The sequence below is a fragment of the Xiphophorus hellerii genome, chromosome 10, assembly GCF_003331165.1.
Source record: "Xiphophorus hellerii strain 12219 chromosome 10, Xiphophorus_hellerii-4.1, whole genome shotgun sequence".
Classification (NCBI taxonomy): domain Eukaryota; kingdom Metazoa; phylum Chordata; class Actinopteri; order Cyprinodontiformes; family Poeciliidae; genus Xiphophorus; species Xiphophorus hellerii.
This window is the reverse complement of record NC_045681.1, coordinates 4,328,466-4,344,624: the sequence shown is the minus strand read 5'-3', so window position 1 is coordinate 4,344,624 and position 16,159 is coordinate 4,328,466. Positions and strand designations below refer to the sequence as shown.

General features: G+C 39.6%; 1 protein-coding gene across 2 annotated transcripts in view; it reads right to left on the bottom strand.

Annotated features, from left to right (window-relative positions):
• The window catches only part of LOC116727172 (alpha-tectorin-like), a 125,909-nt gene that overhangs the window by 42,510 nt on the left and 67,240 nt on the right, over window positions 1-16,159 (bottom strand). Inside the window, exons 1-7 of one of the 2 annotated variants that reach the window (XM_032574410.1) lie at window positions 3,669-3,784; window positions 2,907-3,021; window positions 2,639-2,700; window positions 1,840-1,899; window positions 1,260-1,307; window positions 720-740; window positions 13-131 (exon numbers count right to left, since the gene is read on the bottom strand). In XM_032574410.1, coding sequence (XP_032430301.1) covers window positions 13-131; window positions 720-740; window positions 1,260-1,307; window positions 1,840-1,899; window positions 2,639-2,700; window positions 2,907-3,021; window positions 3,669-3,678 — 435 coding nt within the window. In that variant the 5' untranslated portion in view covers window positions 3,679-3,784. Of the gene's footprint in view, window positions 1-12; window positions 132-719; window positions 741-1,259; window positions 1,308-1,839; window positions 1,900-2,638; window positions 2,701-2,906; window positions 3,022-3,668; window positions 3,785-14,806; window positions 15,406-16,159 lie in introns of those variants that run through there. The other variant, XM_032574409.1, reaches the window with a different exon arrangement.

Genomic DNA, 16,159 nt, shown 5'->3' with positions numbered 1-16,159 from the left:
CTGGTAACATACGTAAATCTGAGAGTAAGACTGCCCAAAATAGTTAAAGGTTTGTAGGAGTTTAATGGGAGGTGAGCTCTCATCATCTGTTCCAGATCTCATTGTTCCATCAACTGGGTAGAGGGGTCCTAAAAAGTACAAGAGAGATCACCTGATTAAATTAGACTCTTTTTGTGGATAACATCATGCTAAAAATGAAAAACAGAGATTTTCGTGAACATCACACTACGATAACTAATTTAAAAACAATAAGACCTGTTTGATGTGTGTGGAAAGGTCTAGACCAGGGGTCTGTAAGTGGGTTCTCCGCCCCTGTAAGTGGGTGCTCTCCCTCTCCCTGTAATCCTCCTGAGCCCTCAAGTGGTCCCTCAACACGCCCTAGTGCCTCCTTGTCACCCCCCAGGGATTCCTTGTCGCCTCACAGTGGCCCCTCCGAGTCTCCGCCTCCCAGAACCCCTTCCGAGCCCTCTGCCAGCCCCCTGCTCCTCCTTAGACGCAGCTGCGCCAACATCCTGTCCTGTTTATCCGTTGATTTGCCTCACCACTTCACACTGCAGTTGGGGAAACTTATATCGTTACTCCAGTTGGAATGATATAATATTCCCATGTAATGTGTAAGTACTCTTATTTATCAATTAACCAATTAATAAAAGCGAAAAAGGGACAAAAGTATTATAGAAGTAACGTCAGTGAATAGGTCTAAACATTATGCTTATCTTGATCCTGAGTTGTCACTCCAGCTATGAAAAAACCCAGATTTCATTGAAGAGGAAGTTAAGAGAAATAAGGTCAATAAATATGACTTTTTTTTGTTTGGCAATGCTTAAACCAGGGGTCAACGACCTTTGGAGGGGTGGAGGCTCGAAGTTAAAAAAGGGGCACATAGAACAAGAACTTAAAGCACTGTACAACAACGTAGCAACAACCAATATTAATCAAAAATCTAATATTTAATTGGGTCACACTGTGTCATTGTGTCATCACATGGGGACAGTGCAAAGCAAATTTAGTCTCTGTTTCCCCCAAAGGTATAAAGTTGCTGTGGGGGGTTTCTGCTGCTGACAGTACTGGAGGGCTCTGTTGATCCAAGAGCATAGTTTTTAAACAGACCACAGGAGAAAAAGTCACTGAAATATGTTATAAAATAAGCAAATGTTTTGCTATTTTACTAAATAAACCCTAATAACATTTGACTGTTTAAAACTTGGCTGAAACATCCTTTGAAGATTGAAAAAGCTCAGAATATGAGCATGACCTACCTGATCCAGAGGATGGATAGTTATCCACCAGTAGCATTTCTGAAGAACCTGACAGGGAGAAGAAACAAACAGGTGCATCATGGGTAATGTAGTGTTAAATGAAGGAATGGACATTTAACAGCATTATCAGACAGAAATGACTGTTGCTAAGACGGATATATATGAGCACCGTCGTTCACTAAACTGAACTATTTTGTGTTGCAGATCTTTAATTAAATGTTGCGGAATCAACTACCCAATCTTGTTTGATTGTTTTCACCGTAAAACTGGTAAGACTTAATATTAATGAATGTGTCTTAAAGCATCTGACAGCTTTATAACAGGCCTTACTCGTTCCACTTTACTTGACATAAGTGTTAATAATAATGACTGTTATTAAAGCATTATACAATGTAATAATACTTAATGGCATCTTTATAAATGGTCCTACTTTTTCCACTTTTTACTTGATGTAAAGGGAATTATTAATAACTCTGTTTTTAAAGCATTTGCTGTGTAATAAAACTTAATGAAATCTTTTTTATTGGTCCTACTTGTTCCACTCTATTTCAGGTAAGGGGAAATATTAAGTATGACCTACCTAATTCAGAGAAGTCACAGTCATCACCCAGCAGCAGATCTGAAGGACCTGCTGCTTTTCCTGACCAGGAAGAGAATGAAACAAGTCCGTCATGGGTAATGTAGTGTTGAATGAAGAGTCAGATGTTTAACTGCCATAATGAAGGAGATTGCTGATGCCATTACAGCAGAGAAAGTAAAGTGGAAAACTTTTCTAAATAATGTTAAATACACATAGTTAGTACTGTTGAAAGAGCCTGTCTTAGTTAACCCCTTAACCCACGCCGGAACGCCCACATGCCGTTTTTCTATGTGCTGATGCACAATTTTGAGTTCATTGCAAATTTTACACAGAAATGGTCAGACCCATTGGGTTTAAGTTACTTCTAATTCCCATCCGAGGGAGAGGAATTTCTTACTTTTACAATACTGCTGCCTCAGCATTACTTGATCTCAAGTTGTAGTCTCTGATGCCACTTGAGAACAACAGAAAGTCATATTTACCATAATTCATAAGTGCAAATATGGCAAATTTTCTTGCAAATATTATAATATTTGGAGGGACTAATCAATGTGGAAAGATGATAACTATTTAATTTTAAGAGATACTTATTAAATGCAGAGAAAGCTCTGAATTAACACTTTAAATAATTTGTTAATGGGTTTTATCAATACATGCTGGCACAACTGGCTCTTCAGAACATCATTTTGATATGGAACAAAATGTAAATGAGATTGACACCACTGACTTAAAGGTTTTACATCACTGTATAAATTAACATAGATGCATTCATTAAATATTGACTTCAGTAAGTACTTACCTATAGCTGACAGAAGCAGCACAAGAAGTATGATTTTACCTGCCATTTTGCAAAAATCAACCCTGATTTAAAGATACAAAAGGAAATGGATTATTGCAAAATCTGAATATATATTGATCGAGACATCCATCAGATTTTCTGGACAAAACAATGTTTTTTTACCCACAGTAAATTAAAACATTTATGAAATCAACTTTGCTTCCTGCAACAAAATGTTAGATAGAATTGTATTTATTGCAAAACAAACCAAAGAAAATACATCTTTTACCTTGTGTAAGTGCCTCCCTGGTGTGAAAACATCTCAAGTGACAACTTCAGGCTGTAGCTCGTCTTTATACAATGACTGCTGGCACACAGCCCAATATTCTTTTTTTCCCAGCAAGCTGTTGGGAAAGAATGCAATACAGCTACTCCCTCATATTCATCACAGTTTGGGCAGGACGGTTAGCTCTTAGCCTAGAGCAGTGGTTCTCAAACTTTTTTCAGTGATGTACCCCCTTAAAAATATATTTTTAGTCAAGTACCCCCTGACACGGGCAAAACATTTTTGGAATAAAAAAGAGGTACAGTGCTGTAAATACCCTGTAAATACTGAATATAAAATTCAGTGCATGAACACACATTTATATTTTATTGAACTTTTTACAAAATAATTTTTCCCAAGACTTATTATGAGGAGCCTACTGATTTTTTAAAGATATTTTGAAAAGCTTCACGTACCCCCTGCAGTACCTCCACGTGCCCCCAGGGGTACGCGTACCCCCATTTGAGAACCACTGGCCTAGAGGTTTGTAACCATAAATTTGGCTGTTTTATTGGATTCATTTTGCAACACAAAACACAAAAGACAACAAAATGAAAGCCATTATTTCCTCTCGCTACAAACGGTTATTTCTAATTTGTCCACCAGATGGCAGAAAAAGACCACAAACAAACCACAAAGCACAATATCACAATCTTAACTCTTTATATTGTAATATATTAAACTGCACATGTATACAAATGCTGCAAGAATACCGATAAGACTTACTGTCATTCATTTACACGTAGTGATGGGTCCCGCAACACCGATGCGTCGGCGCATCCATCAAGCCCATAGACAAAACCCTCGTGTCGGTTCTCCTTTTGCTTTCAGTAAATCATGTGACAGATACAGGAACGGTTTCGAAATGACACTGACGCGCCAAACTGTTTATAAGGAAGCGAATCAGTCAGCGGGGTGCATTTGGATGCATTTGCCAAAAATAATTCTTGATTTTTTACGGTACAGGGTCAACTATGGAGCCTCAAGGCAAACGAAAGGTTTTGTAGTTTGGGACCATTTTGATCTTACATCAGAAAATAAGTTATTGGTTCTCACTTCGTTGTTGTTCCATCCGGTTCGTTTCAGTTTCTACTCGATCTGAATCCAAATTCAGCTGAAACTGACTTAGATTACTTTCATATTATATTCTGCACGTTAAGTGTTGCATATGTTTCTCCTTTTAAATTATACATTTCATAATTTTATTCTTAAATTACCCTCAATAAATAAAAATCTTTAGACAGAAAAAAGGAAAATAAAGACAACCCCGCTATAAATAAATAAAAAAAGACATTTCCAGCAAAACACATCCATAAAGATCTGCGTACAAAATAAATATAAAAGAAAAAATTACATTTATATGAACAATATAGAATGAAGTCGCAGAGACACCTGGATAAACTCAGGTATTCAGCCATTCTACAAATTACTCAGTTTATTTTTATAAACTATTTCATATAAATGTATTGTTTACTTAATTTTTTTCTACAGCAGGAGAAGTTGTGTCAAAAAAACCCGGAACAGGCTAAATTTCGAAATGTTGGAAAAACTTATTTTTTAGAATGAACATTTGTGGGGGGGGAAAAAGGAAAGAAAAAAATAACAGTCCACACGCATCCTCATTCCAAACACGTTCACTTTCATTTTCATCACTTGGTTCATGTTCACATTATTTATTGACTGTATCAAAGAATATCAAATATATTTTGAATTTAACTGAAGATATGACATAATACAATATATAATATACAACAAAATACAATGACTTAAATCTTATTGTATAGACCAGGTCATCAAAACAGTCTAACTACGTTGCCTGTAGGGATTTTTAATGTCCAGCAGGTGTCAGTATTCAGTGACGCAGCATCAATACAGTTTTGCTATGGGCCGAAACGATACATGACGCCTCATTTACCCATCACTATTTACACGCTCTCAGTCTCTTGTACAACAGCTCTGAACATCTCCAACTTCTTCAACTTTCTGCTTGTCTAACACTGAACATGCGCTCTCATTGGCAGCTTGAGATTACTCAGAACCAATCACAGCAAACATTACTCAGGCGGCTTCCTGAGCTCTTAAAGTGCTATACACACTGTTATATTAATTAGTCCATTTTCAACAGTACCAATGCATATAATTAGATTATTAATATTTGCCTGATTGGTGGTTAGTGAGAGAAATGTCTGTTTTATCATTAATTTCCAGTTAGTTCCTTGAACATCACAATGGGTTTCTCTTTTTTCCCCTGAACTCCACATTTGCCTGACTTCAACCCAAAAGAGCACGGATGGCATGTGGTGCAATGTGAGATTCTTATCTTGTCTGTGAGTGAGACAAATCCGCAGCAATTGTGAGAAAACATCATTTTAATATGGACTGATGTCTCTACACCATGTTGAATCTGTGCCAGAAAACTTTAAGGGAAACGAAAGCAAAGGTAAATCTAATCTGGGTCAGGCACTAAAAAATGTTATAATAACAGAACCACAAGTCAAGTTTATTTGTGTGACACATTTCAGCAACATGGTTTTACTTTCACTTCAGTTCAAAGTGAAGTGAAAGTAAAACCATCAGACAGTTATCAACTACATTTTGTCAAATGCCATCATCAAAATCATCAAGAAAATACACAACAAATATGTTGATCAATGTTCTAGTTACTACTAATCAAAAGCATCTCTAAACAGTCTTGATTTAAAGGAACTCAGTGTTTCAGCTGTTTTGCAGTTTTCTGAAAATTTGTGGTGCATAGAAGCTGAATGCTACTTCTACATGTTTGGTTCTGGTTCTGGGGATGCAGAGCTGAGCAGTACCAGAACCAAAAGACATGAGAGGTCTGGAAGGCTGATACAAAAAATTTACTTCATTTGCTTTCCACATTATGTAGAAGAAATCTTTATTGTCACAAAAAAAGCAAAGAGTCAAGGAGGAGACATTAGACCAGAGGCAGCAGCAGGACAATAATACAAAGTTTTCTCAGCTGAGGTAGGATTATAACCTGCTGAAAAAAAGACATGTACTGCAGTTATAAACCAAGCAGGTATTTGTACAAGGTTATTCGATATTTCACTCCCCAAAATGTTTTTCTACTGAAATATTGGTAGCACAGAGAGAAGGTCAGATGTAGTTTATATTTAGATGTTTTTATTTTTAGATATTACTCGAGTTCCAAAAGGCTCATGACATAGTTCATTAAATTTTTATTCATCTTGATTACTTTTGCACATCTGTGCTGTCACATTTGACTAAAATGCCAGTGTGTTTAGTGTTGTGCTCCTTTCTGTGTTCATGCCGATAAATCATGAGGCTTCTTACTCTGTTACCTGTCACTTTCTCTCCATTTTGTGTTCCAAGAAATAATTTACATATACGAATGGTGTTTTACTCAACATTTCATGTCCAATGTTGCCATTTGGATCTTAATTATCTGTTACGGACCCTGTAGATGTTTGAGGCTAATTGTGTCAACGCAACCAGTTTGGCGGCTAAAACTTTAGATTTTGTTAGTATGTGGTTATAGGAACTAAAGTTGGTCCCCTGGTGATGCACTGATAGTTAGCTACCTAGATTAAGCAAGACAGACATACTGCATAAATAACATGTTTTTTTTTTTATTATTCATTCCCAGGGACTGGATTTTGGATACGTGTGCTGCTTATTTTTATGTCACTTTGGCTTTGCTCTACCGCCATCTAGTGGCTGAAGAGCAGATCTTAACCTGCCCACTGAGTTTTAACATGGGAAACCTATACAATATAATAATTATGTCTGCTATTAAAGATTTTAGGGAGAAACATCATGTTTAATTACAAATGAGGCTAAAATACAGCAAACTTTATGAACTAACAGGCAAAATCCAATATTAAGCAGAAAAATGATTCAACATGAAACCAAAAATCATTTCTCACACTCTATGGTAAATGTTACCATTTGTTGTGTATGAAATGTTAGCAGGCTCATTTAAAAGGTAATTTAGAAAAGGCTAAAAAAAAAAAAGTTGGATAATTGGACAAACTTTGCAGTGTTTGTATCTGTGAAGGACAGAAGATCAGTAGCAAACTCCAGCCCATGACGACCACCCACCTTCCCCTCTTTCCCTAATGGACTGACTGAGCTCTTCGGTCAACAGGAAACACTTCCAGAAATCATTGAAGCCATTTTCAATCTCTTAGCTCATCTCAACAAATACCTAGAATCACCAGCCTTTGGAGTTCCATTCCCAAAATTATAAAACCCACTTCCTCTGCATACTTTACCTCAGATTACAAATGTTCTTTTTTAAAATGTCACGTATTTTACACTCCTAACAGTGTAAACAAATATCCTTTGCAATATAGCATGCAATGGAGTTTGAGTTTCCTCTCAGCAGTTGAGGAATTAGCAGAAAGGTTGTTGCATTGCGCTAAAGTACGCTGGTCTGTTTTTCAACGTCCTTTAGCTTTGGGTGAGCCTGGGCATTGATTATATTCCCGCAATATCTTAACTTCATAATATATTGTTTGCAGACAGGTCATAAACTGTCCCATAAAAACAAATTAAGATTCTTGACAGTAAAATATAACACAGAACAAGTCAACAGGCTTTTATCAACAGCATAAAGCATGAAAGGACAATGACCAAATTAATTTAAATTCTTTATTAATCCCTTCTGAAATTGAGTACATATATACCACTTTATTTATTTATATGTATGTATTTTACAATCAATGGTGTTAGCAGCAATTAATGATTAAAACAAATCCACAGAAGAAACAAAAACCTGAACATTACATTAATCCCACAAATGGTCTAAAGCACAACGGTGCTCCAGATTTAAAAAAAAAAAATACTTCTTTTTCTTGCCTAATTACGAGTACCAACGAAAACCCAGAAAACACCTTTTACCAACATAAATCATAGGTGACATCATTTGAATAGATTTTAAAGTGTGATTATTCTTTCATCTCATTTGACCAGAATTCTGGTCATCAGCAAACTGACAATCAGGGAAACAACTGAAGTCAGATGACTTGAAGCACCGTTTCTTTGGATTAGTCCACCTGTGTAAAAAAGAGAGGTGAATAAATTTTGTCAAACAATCATATTGTTTTGTCAAATAATAGCTGTCTGTTTACAAATCAATAGAATAACAGAATTTTACCAGTGTTTGGTTGTGCCCCGAGTACCAGTGGTCCAATTGACAGAGCTGCAGAGTCATGATAAGATGCATCCCTCCTGAATTGGGTGTGGTGAACCAGATAACAGTGCTGTAAAAAAAATAACACAACAATATTAGAGGCTTCTGGAAGTTTACAACTTAATCATACATGATAGAACTGTACCACAAACACACAATAAAACTTACAGCTCTGCAGTTGTTGTTTCTCAAAAGACACAAGTGGACATTGCAGTGCAAGTAAATCTGTGTGTGGTTGGTGAAGGTGAACATCCTGAATGAGAAACGAGACACAGTGGAGACACCGTTCTGAATCACCTCTACTGTTCCATCATCTGGATTAGGACACCTGTGAAGCAGATGCATCAGTAAGACTGACAGCAAGAAGACCGTGAATTAAATTATGAAGTCAACAAGATGGTGTCACTTACTGCGAAGCAATGAGATCCCAGCGGACAGGGTAGTTTGCTTGGTTGACTGGCGTGGCCCAACAAGAGTCCAGAACTGTGGCAAATTGGCTCTGATCCACCCCTTCTGTTCGCACCTCTAAGTAAAACATTTCATCAAGATCCAGTTCTATGTTTCCATTAGTGCTCAAGGGGAAGTGGAAGCCTTCATCCTCATAGGGGATCATCCTCACACTATACGATCCAGTGCCAACAGGAAGCTTCTTCCTCAAAATGCTGCAGAAGAAACATTTAAGGTGACCAACCAGTTAAATACATCTGATAGGCTGGCTAAACTAGTCTAATTTGTTTAGAGGATTCAATTATAGATAATGAACAATTGATTAAGATATAGAAGTAGAACTGGACATAATGGTCAAAGGAACCACAGGGAGAAAATCGTATGATCACCTCTCCACAGGGTTGATGCCCACAGCCATTGACAGAGCCTGAGCCAGAGGGTAAACACAGCAGAAATCCAGATGAAGATTCCTCTCACGGCTGATCAAACCTTCATGAGGATCCACATGCCCTTGAATAGTGTTCTCATACATGAAGTGAGTTCCATTGCTCTAAACAGTGAAATGACAGAATGCTATGAATCAAGTTAAGTAACATACTGGAAGTTTTTAAAGAAGATGTTCCAATTCATGAAGGTTACCCTAAGAGCTGTCCCACACAGATGGTCGTCATTGTCAAAATGGAAGATGAGTCGTCCGTCCTGGAGAGTCCCGTTGCAAGAGCTGTCTTGGAGATGGAGAGCACTGGAGGGGAAGCCCGCTTCAAACAGCTGGCAGCGAGATACTGACATGGTGCCAGAACTGCTGGAGCATTCAATGTTTGAGTCTGCTTACCAGAGAGAGAAACATATTTTGAGGTTTTGTGACCAACTAAACCAACTGATGCAGTAAAACTAAGATTATGCTTCAAACATGAACACCAACAGTAAAGCACCAGTGAACAAATCATGTTTGGAACGTGACTATCATTACAGTTCTTCATATGAAAAGGTGTTGCACTTACCGTAGCTCTCATTGTTGGGTCGATGATATTGCTCGTCACAGAAGCAGCCATACACACCATTTTTCTTACCACACCACTCATACTCTGCACAGTCCAGCTGTTCACAGGGGTCAGTCTCAGCTGAATCAAATACATCAGAAAAGGCCAAGAAAGTTTCAAAACAAACATTGCATAAAATCAATTAATAACTCATTGTTGTGATAGTTTATTGAGCAAAACAAGCATACCACAATGCAAAGGAGAACGCCAGTTGGGGATGCTAAGGCCCAAATTGGTGCAGGTTTTCTCATAAGCAGAGACAGCAGAACACAGCATGCCATTGGCTGGCGTGTAGAGGCAGAGATCATAAACACAGGAAGTGAAAAATGGTTGGGGGTTTGAATGCAGGTGACAAGAACTGAATGGGCCACTGGTGTTGGTGATGACTCTGCAGAGTTCTGTGTATTCTTCTATGAAGCGGCAGTCACTTAGTCCATCACCACTTCTCTCATCAGTGGATCCACATCTAGAAAAGTTTTTGGATATAGAAAATTTAGAGAAATTTTTGTAGAAATGTTTGCAATTGTTGAGACTTTTAGGGTAACTGTAATCACCCTTCTTGGCTTGTCTCTGATTTCCAGCTGTGGCCAAACTGGTTGTCGTTTTCCGCCAATGTACCATTGGGCAAAACTTTGTCATCATTGGGATCACCATTGAAGTTCCCACACATTCCACTGACTCTGTTCTGGTAGTTGCGGCCCATCCTGACCAGTAAAGTACTAGAGCCATCAAACTGGACTACGACATCAGCAGCATCAAACACTATGTAACTTCCCTGCCTCATCACCTGACCAAAAGTTCCTACAGTGGTGGGAAGAGAAACCTCACCTCCATTTACCTGTTATGATGAGAGTTCATAGAGTAAAACAAAGATTTTAAAACAAAAACTTGTTTTCTTATCCTTAATTTAAAATAAAGTTTACCTTGACTCTCTTGTTTGGTCCGAGTCTGACTTGAACACTCTCTGGATGATTTGAGAGGAATATATCAACTGATGACACGAAAGACACAAAGTTGTTTCCTCTGTGCTTGTTGGTGGCCACGACTTTGTACTGAGTTTCATTGTTGCTGTGGTTCAAACTCTCAGTGATGACATAAGAGCATGATCCCTGAAAATGAGCTAGGGCTCCATCGAAGGTGATGTAGTGTGGGTCACCCCATACAGTACAGGTAGACATGGTGTCATAACAGCCTAGCTGCCCCTCTTTGATGGTGCACTCTTGTGTAGGAGTGCATGATGAGTGACTGCAGATCAGGACATTGGGTGCACGACATTCACACTGTTGGGAGCAGCCGTCTGTCCAGAAGGACTCAGCAGCCTGCAAGGTAAGAGAAAAGTTTAAATATCAGGCTTTCTGACAACATTAAGAAGACATTAAGCTTGAGGTAAGATGGCACAATTGGTTGTATTACTTGTATCATAAAAATCATTAGACAACATTAGTGCAGTCATCCCCTTGCCATGGACTGGTGATCTGTCCAGGGTGTACCCCAGTTCTCACCTGTTGACCACTGGAGATAGGCACCAGCAGCCTTGGTGACCCTACTAGGGATAAGTGTGTAAAGGGGATGGACGGACCGACGGACAGATGGTGAAGTCATATTGCATAAATTAGAATATGTGTTCTAATAAGGCTCATTTGTCAGATTTAAAGTACACTACACTGCCAAAAGTATTTGTTCACCACAATCTGATGGATCAGTCTGTGTTTAGCGGTTGCCAGGAGAATAATACTTGTCTGACTACATTGTGCCAAGTGTAAAGTTTGGTGGAGGGAAAATTATGGCGTGGGGTAGTTTTTCAGGAGCTGGGCTCCACCCCTTAGTTCCAGTGAAAGGTACTCTGAAAGCTTCAGCATACCAAGACATTTTGGACAATTCCCTGCTCCCAACTTTGTGGGAACAGTTTGGAGCCTCTTCCAACATGACTGTGCACCAGAGCACAAAGTAATGTCTGTAAAGACATGGATGATATGTCAAAAATCCCCATAAAGACACTCTTAAACCTTATTGCCACTCTTAGGACTTGAAGCCCTTCTAACCTATGGTTTTTTACTCTGTTCATTGTCCGGCAGGGTCACATTGATCCCAGTCCATTGCAGGGTAACACAGAGACAGACAGGAGAAACAACTCCTCCTGCACACACTGACACCTAATGAGAATTTAGAGATAAACAGTCCTGTTTTTGCCCTGTGGAGGAAGCCAGAGTACCTGGAGAGAACCCATACATGCACATGGATAACATTCAAACTCCATACAGAAAGACCCCAGGCCAGGATTTGAACCCTGGATCTTCATGCTGCAAAGCAACAGTGCTACCAATGGTCCCTCTGTGCAGCCCGAGAAATTTCCAAACTGAGTGCCAGTGTGTTACATGATCTCTATGACTTATTCTCAAATGTAACTCTGAAGCACGTAACACCCAAATAGTTACAGGGCAATTAAGATAAATTCACTACTGCCACTACTTCCCAAAAATGAATGGAAATGGACTGAAATTTAGCGCTTTTCTAGTCATAGACGCAACTCAAAACATTTTAAAACATGGCAACATTCACCCAATTAGACTCATAAATGTGCACACTGATTTGCAACTAATAAAAAATTACTGTTGTTCGACATTATGCCATGCTATTTGGTGAAGTGCATCAGTCTCTTCAATGTTGTATTTCTTGGAAAACTATAGCTTGTCTTTTATGTTAATGTTGTATTAATGGCTGCTTCAGAAAATTTCTGAAGAGTACAATTGCTAGACATGCCTATAATGTTTATAAATGGACACTAGTTTGAACAATATTTGTTAATTTACCAAAATACAGTGAAAGTGAAAGAACTTGATGCTTTCAAATGAGTAAAAATTGTATCCAAGGATGAAATAGATTTGTGGAGTTCCACAGATCTCTTCTTGATATTTTGGCTGATTCTTTATTTTGTTATGTCAAACCAGAAGTCATTATATTTAAGTTGTTGCCTTGAAATGCAACAAATCACATTACCTTCAATATGTCAACACCTCACAGAAGTGTTTTTAGGACTTCAACCTTCAGAGCTAACTTGATGAAGAATAAAGTGAAATGAAATGACCTACATTGAAGTAGAAGCCACCATGCTGACAGCCACAGCTCTCCACAGGGACACAGCTTGTTCCACTCCTGGAAAACCCTTCATTACAAAAACATCCCTCAGAGCAAACATGGTCACAGGCAGCATCAATGCTGCTGGCACAGGTGTTGCCACAGTCTGTTCCACACAGCTCATAATGGCTGTTGGCTGGGCAGACCATTCCTTTACAGGTGAGGGAAAAATGGATGACATGTTGATTAAAACAAGTAAAAACAAGATACTTTTGAGGAAAAAACTTGTTTGATTGATTACTTTAATAGCACATTGCCTTCCATACTCACTGCAAGTGGTGTTTTGTCTCCAAGGGTAGATCCGGACATTAGCAGACTGACAGGCACTGACGTATGTCTCTAGAGCCCTGCACAGGAGATCACTGCCTTGATTTCCCGACACACAGACATCAAAGACGCAGTCACTGAAATATGGTGCTGGATCCACCTCCTCGTGGCAGAAGCTGAATGGGCCATCAGCTGCCCGGATCACCTCACACTGGGCCCTGGCAGATCGGTCATCGTTGCATTGTGCGCATGAAGAACCACAGCCGTCACTACAGGTGTAGTTCCCAGGAACCTTCCAAGCTGCCCCAAAAGCATCTGCTGAGTTGGATGATGCTCCACTTGGAGTGTGGAAATCATCATTTGGATTTCCATTGAAGTTTCCACAAAGTCCACACATGTTTCCTCTGAAGAAGATGAGATAGACTGAATCAAATTTCATACAACTGAATAATGATGAGACAGACCCAATCATAGGCAGGAAAACACAAAATGTTCTAAAAGTATTGAAAATAAATAGGACAAAATATGTTTGAATTGGTATTTTCAGTAGCAAACTAGCTAGCTACATTGGTAAAATGTATTAAACTTGTTAGGTTGCTGGCTAAAGCTCTGGAATATTATTACCAAGCTAGTTAGCAACATTCAAAGCTAAGGTTGTGAGCTTCTGACAATAGCCAAGTAAAAGTTTTTCAAATAAGATCAACTTTGATCAGATATACTTCCCCCTAATTGGGACGTTTTTAAGCAGTAGCAGGGTGGCATACAGAAAGCAAACTAATATAATCTTCAAAACTAAAGTACAAAATATAATGTACATTTTACAATAAAACTGTTATTTAAGATTGTACATACATCTAATGATGATATACTCTTTAAACAGTCCTAAATGTGCATAAAATTGAGCAAAATGAAATTGAACATAATATGAGACTTAAGTTCTGTGAAAGAGCAGATAGGCTACCTGTAGTCTGGAGATACAGAAATGGACACTGTGCTACTTCCATCATACATGACACTCAGTCCAAAGTCTGCTTTGACGAATGTTTGGGATCCACTTCCAAAAATAGACAGGCTTGCATTGAAGACCACGGGCAGGTTTCTTGTGATTCCATTCACCTGCGAAAAGGAATGTATTTCATGGAGGATGTCCATTAATTGCATCATTTACGTATGTACCTGATGCAATCAAGTACATACATAAAGTATGTATGTAGGCCCCTGCTCTGCAGTCGCTATGTGGCCGGTAAATTGTTTGTCAATTAAGGTCCTCGATTGTGGGAGGCGCTTCTGATTGCGTGGCCACCTGCATTGCATATAAGTAGCACCGTTCCACTCATGAGATGTTGGCCGACGCAAGAACCAGGCGCAGACGACCCGGAGATCCAGGCCTAGCCGAGATCCAGACTCCGAGTCGGCGCACGCAGATCGCTTGACATGTTGTGGGAGCTGAGACCTGTGGGGCCCAACCGGATCCATGACTGGGGAAGGACCAGGCTGAGGGAGCGTTGATTTATCATGTCTTGGACTGCCGCCCATTGTTCCCCTAGTTAGTTGTTGATTTTAATAAATGCCTCTGTAGGCCTAAAAGGTTTCTGGTTGCAGTATCCTCCCTATTTTTTGTTGTGGCCATCCAAGCCGGGCCGTAACACATACATTCAAGAATTTAACAGTTTATGGGGTTGTGCCAAGAAGAAATGTTTTGCATTTTAAAAAGAACTTTGCAAAAGTAATTTCCAATCTACTTCATACAGTTTAATAATCAGCAGCACTCTTTTGTCAGTGAAAGGTTGACTTACCTCCACGGTACCCCTCTTGCCTCTCGACATACGCACTTGATAGCCAAAGATATCAACAAAAACTTCAGCCGTGATAGAAACTGGCAGTCCAAACCACGGTTCATTCTTTGCTTTCACAGAAAACTGGTGAAGGTCCACAGTGTTATTGCAAACTGTTGCCAGAACATAGCGGCAGGTTCCCTGGAAGTCATAGGCCTTGCCATCAAAGGTCAGGTAGTGCGGGTCTCCAGAGGCAGAGCAGGTGCCATGAGGGTTGGGATGGCAGCCAAACTCACCCCCCACAACATGGCAGGACTCCTGAGGTCCACATGAATTTGGGGAACATTGGACTACACCAGTTACACCATTACAGGTGCAAAAGCTCTGACATTCTTCTCCATCCCAGAACTGTTCTCCAGCTTGCCGATAACGTCCATCATGAAAGCATCCACAGGATGTTGGAGGCACACACTGGTTACCATTGAGGACAAACCCATCATTACACTGGCACCCCTCCTGGCACTGAGTGTCACAGGTGAAGGGGAAGGAGAGGCTGGGGCAGGAAGACGGACATGAACTTCCACAGAGTTCATAATGACTGTTTGATGGACAGGTTGGTACTGGGGGGAATGAAAGAAGTTCAATAAGAAGTAATGATGAATGTGTTCATTTCAAAGGCATCTCTATCAAACGTGGTTCTACAACTTACCACAGCCAGTTGCATTCCTCCACTGTCCCAGGGACACACCGTTATGTTGACACATCAGTGCATAATCTCGGAGGACCTCACACAGCATTGATGCTGGATCTCTGGAGCCTTGGAGGATTTCTACACATGCATTTACCTGCTGCCATGGGTTCACTGCAGCCCAGCATGATGTAAATGGTCCAGTGTGTGAAGTAAGAACTCCACAGTACTCACTGGAATTGAAATTAGTTGTAGAGTTATGAGGTCTGCTTTCCACACAGTGATTTGCCAGAGAGCCATCTCGCCAACTGTCCCCAAACATCTGGGAGTCACTGACTAGAGTACCATTGGGTGTACGGAAATCGTCATTCTGGTCAGCATTGTAGTTTCCACAAAGTCCACCTAATAAACCACTGTAGACACCTGGTGCAGTGACACGGACAAAATGAGGCCAGACAGTCTGCAGAGTTACACCAAAGGCTGTGCGAAGGATGACACTGTGAGTGCTGCTTTGGAAGACGCGGATTCTGTTGGATCCATAGCTGAATGGCAGTCTGGTCAGTTGGCCATCAACCTTTAACAAATTAAAACAAAAAACTTTAAGAAGTTTCGGCACAGGTTTGCAAAACACTTGAAATGTGTGGAGAAATCCTCAAAAACATTCAAGTCGTATACTTAAAAAAAGA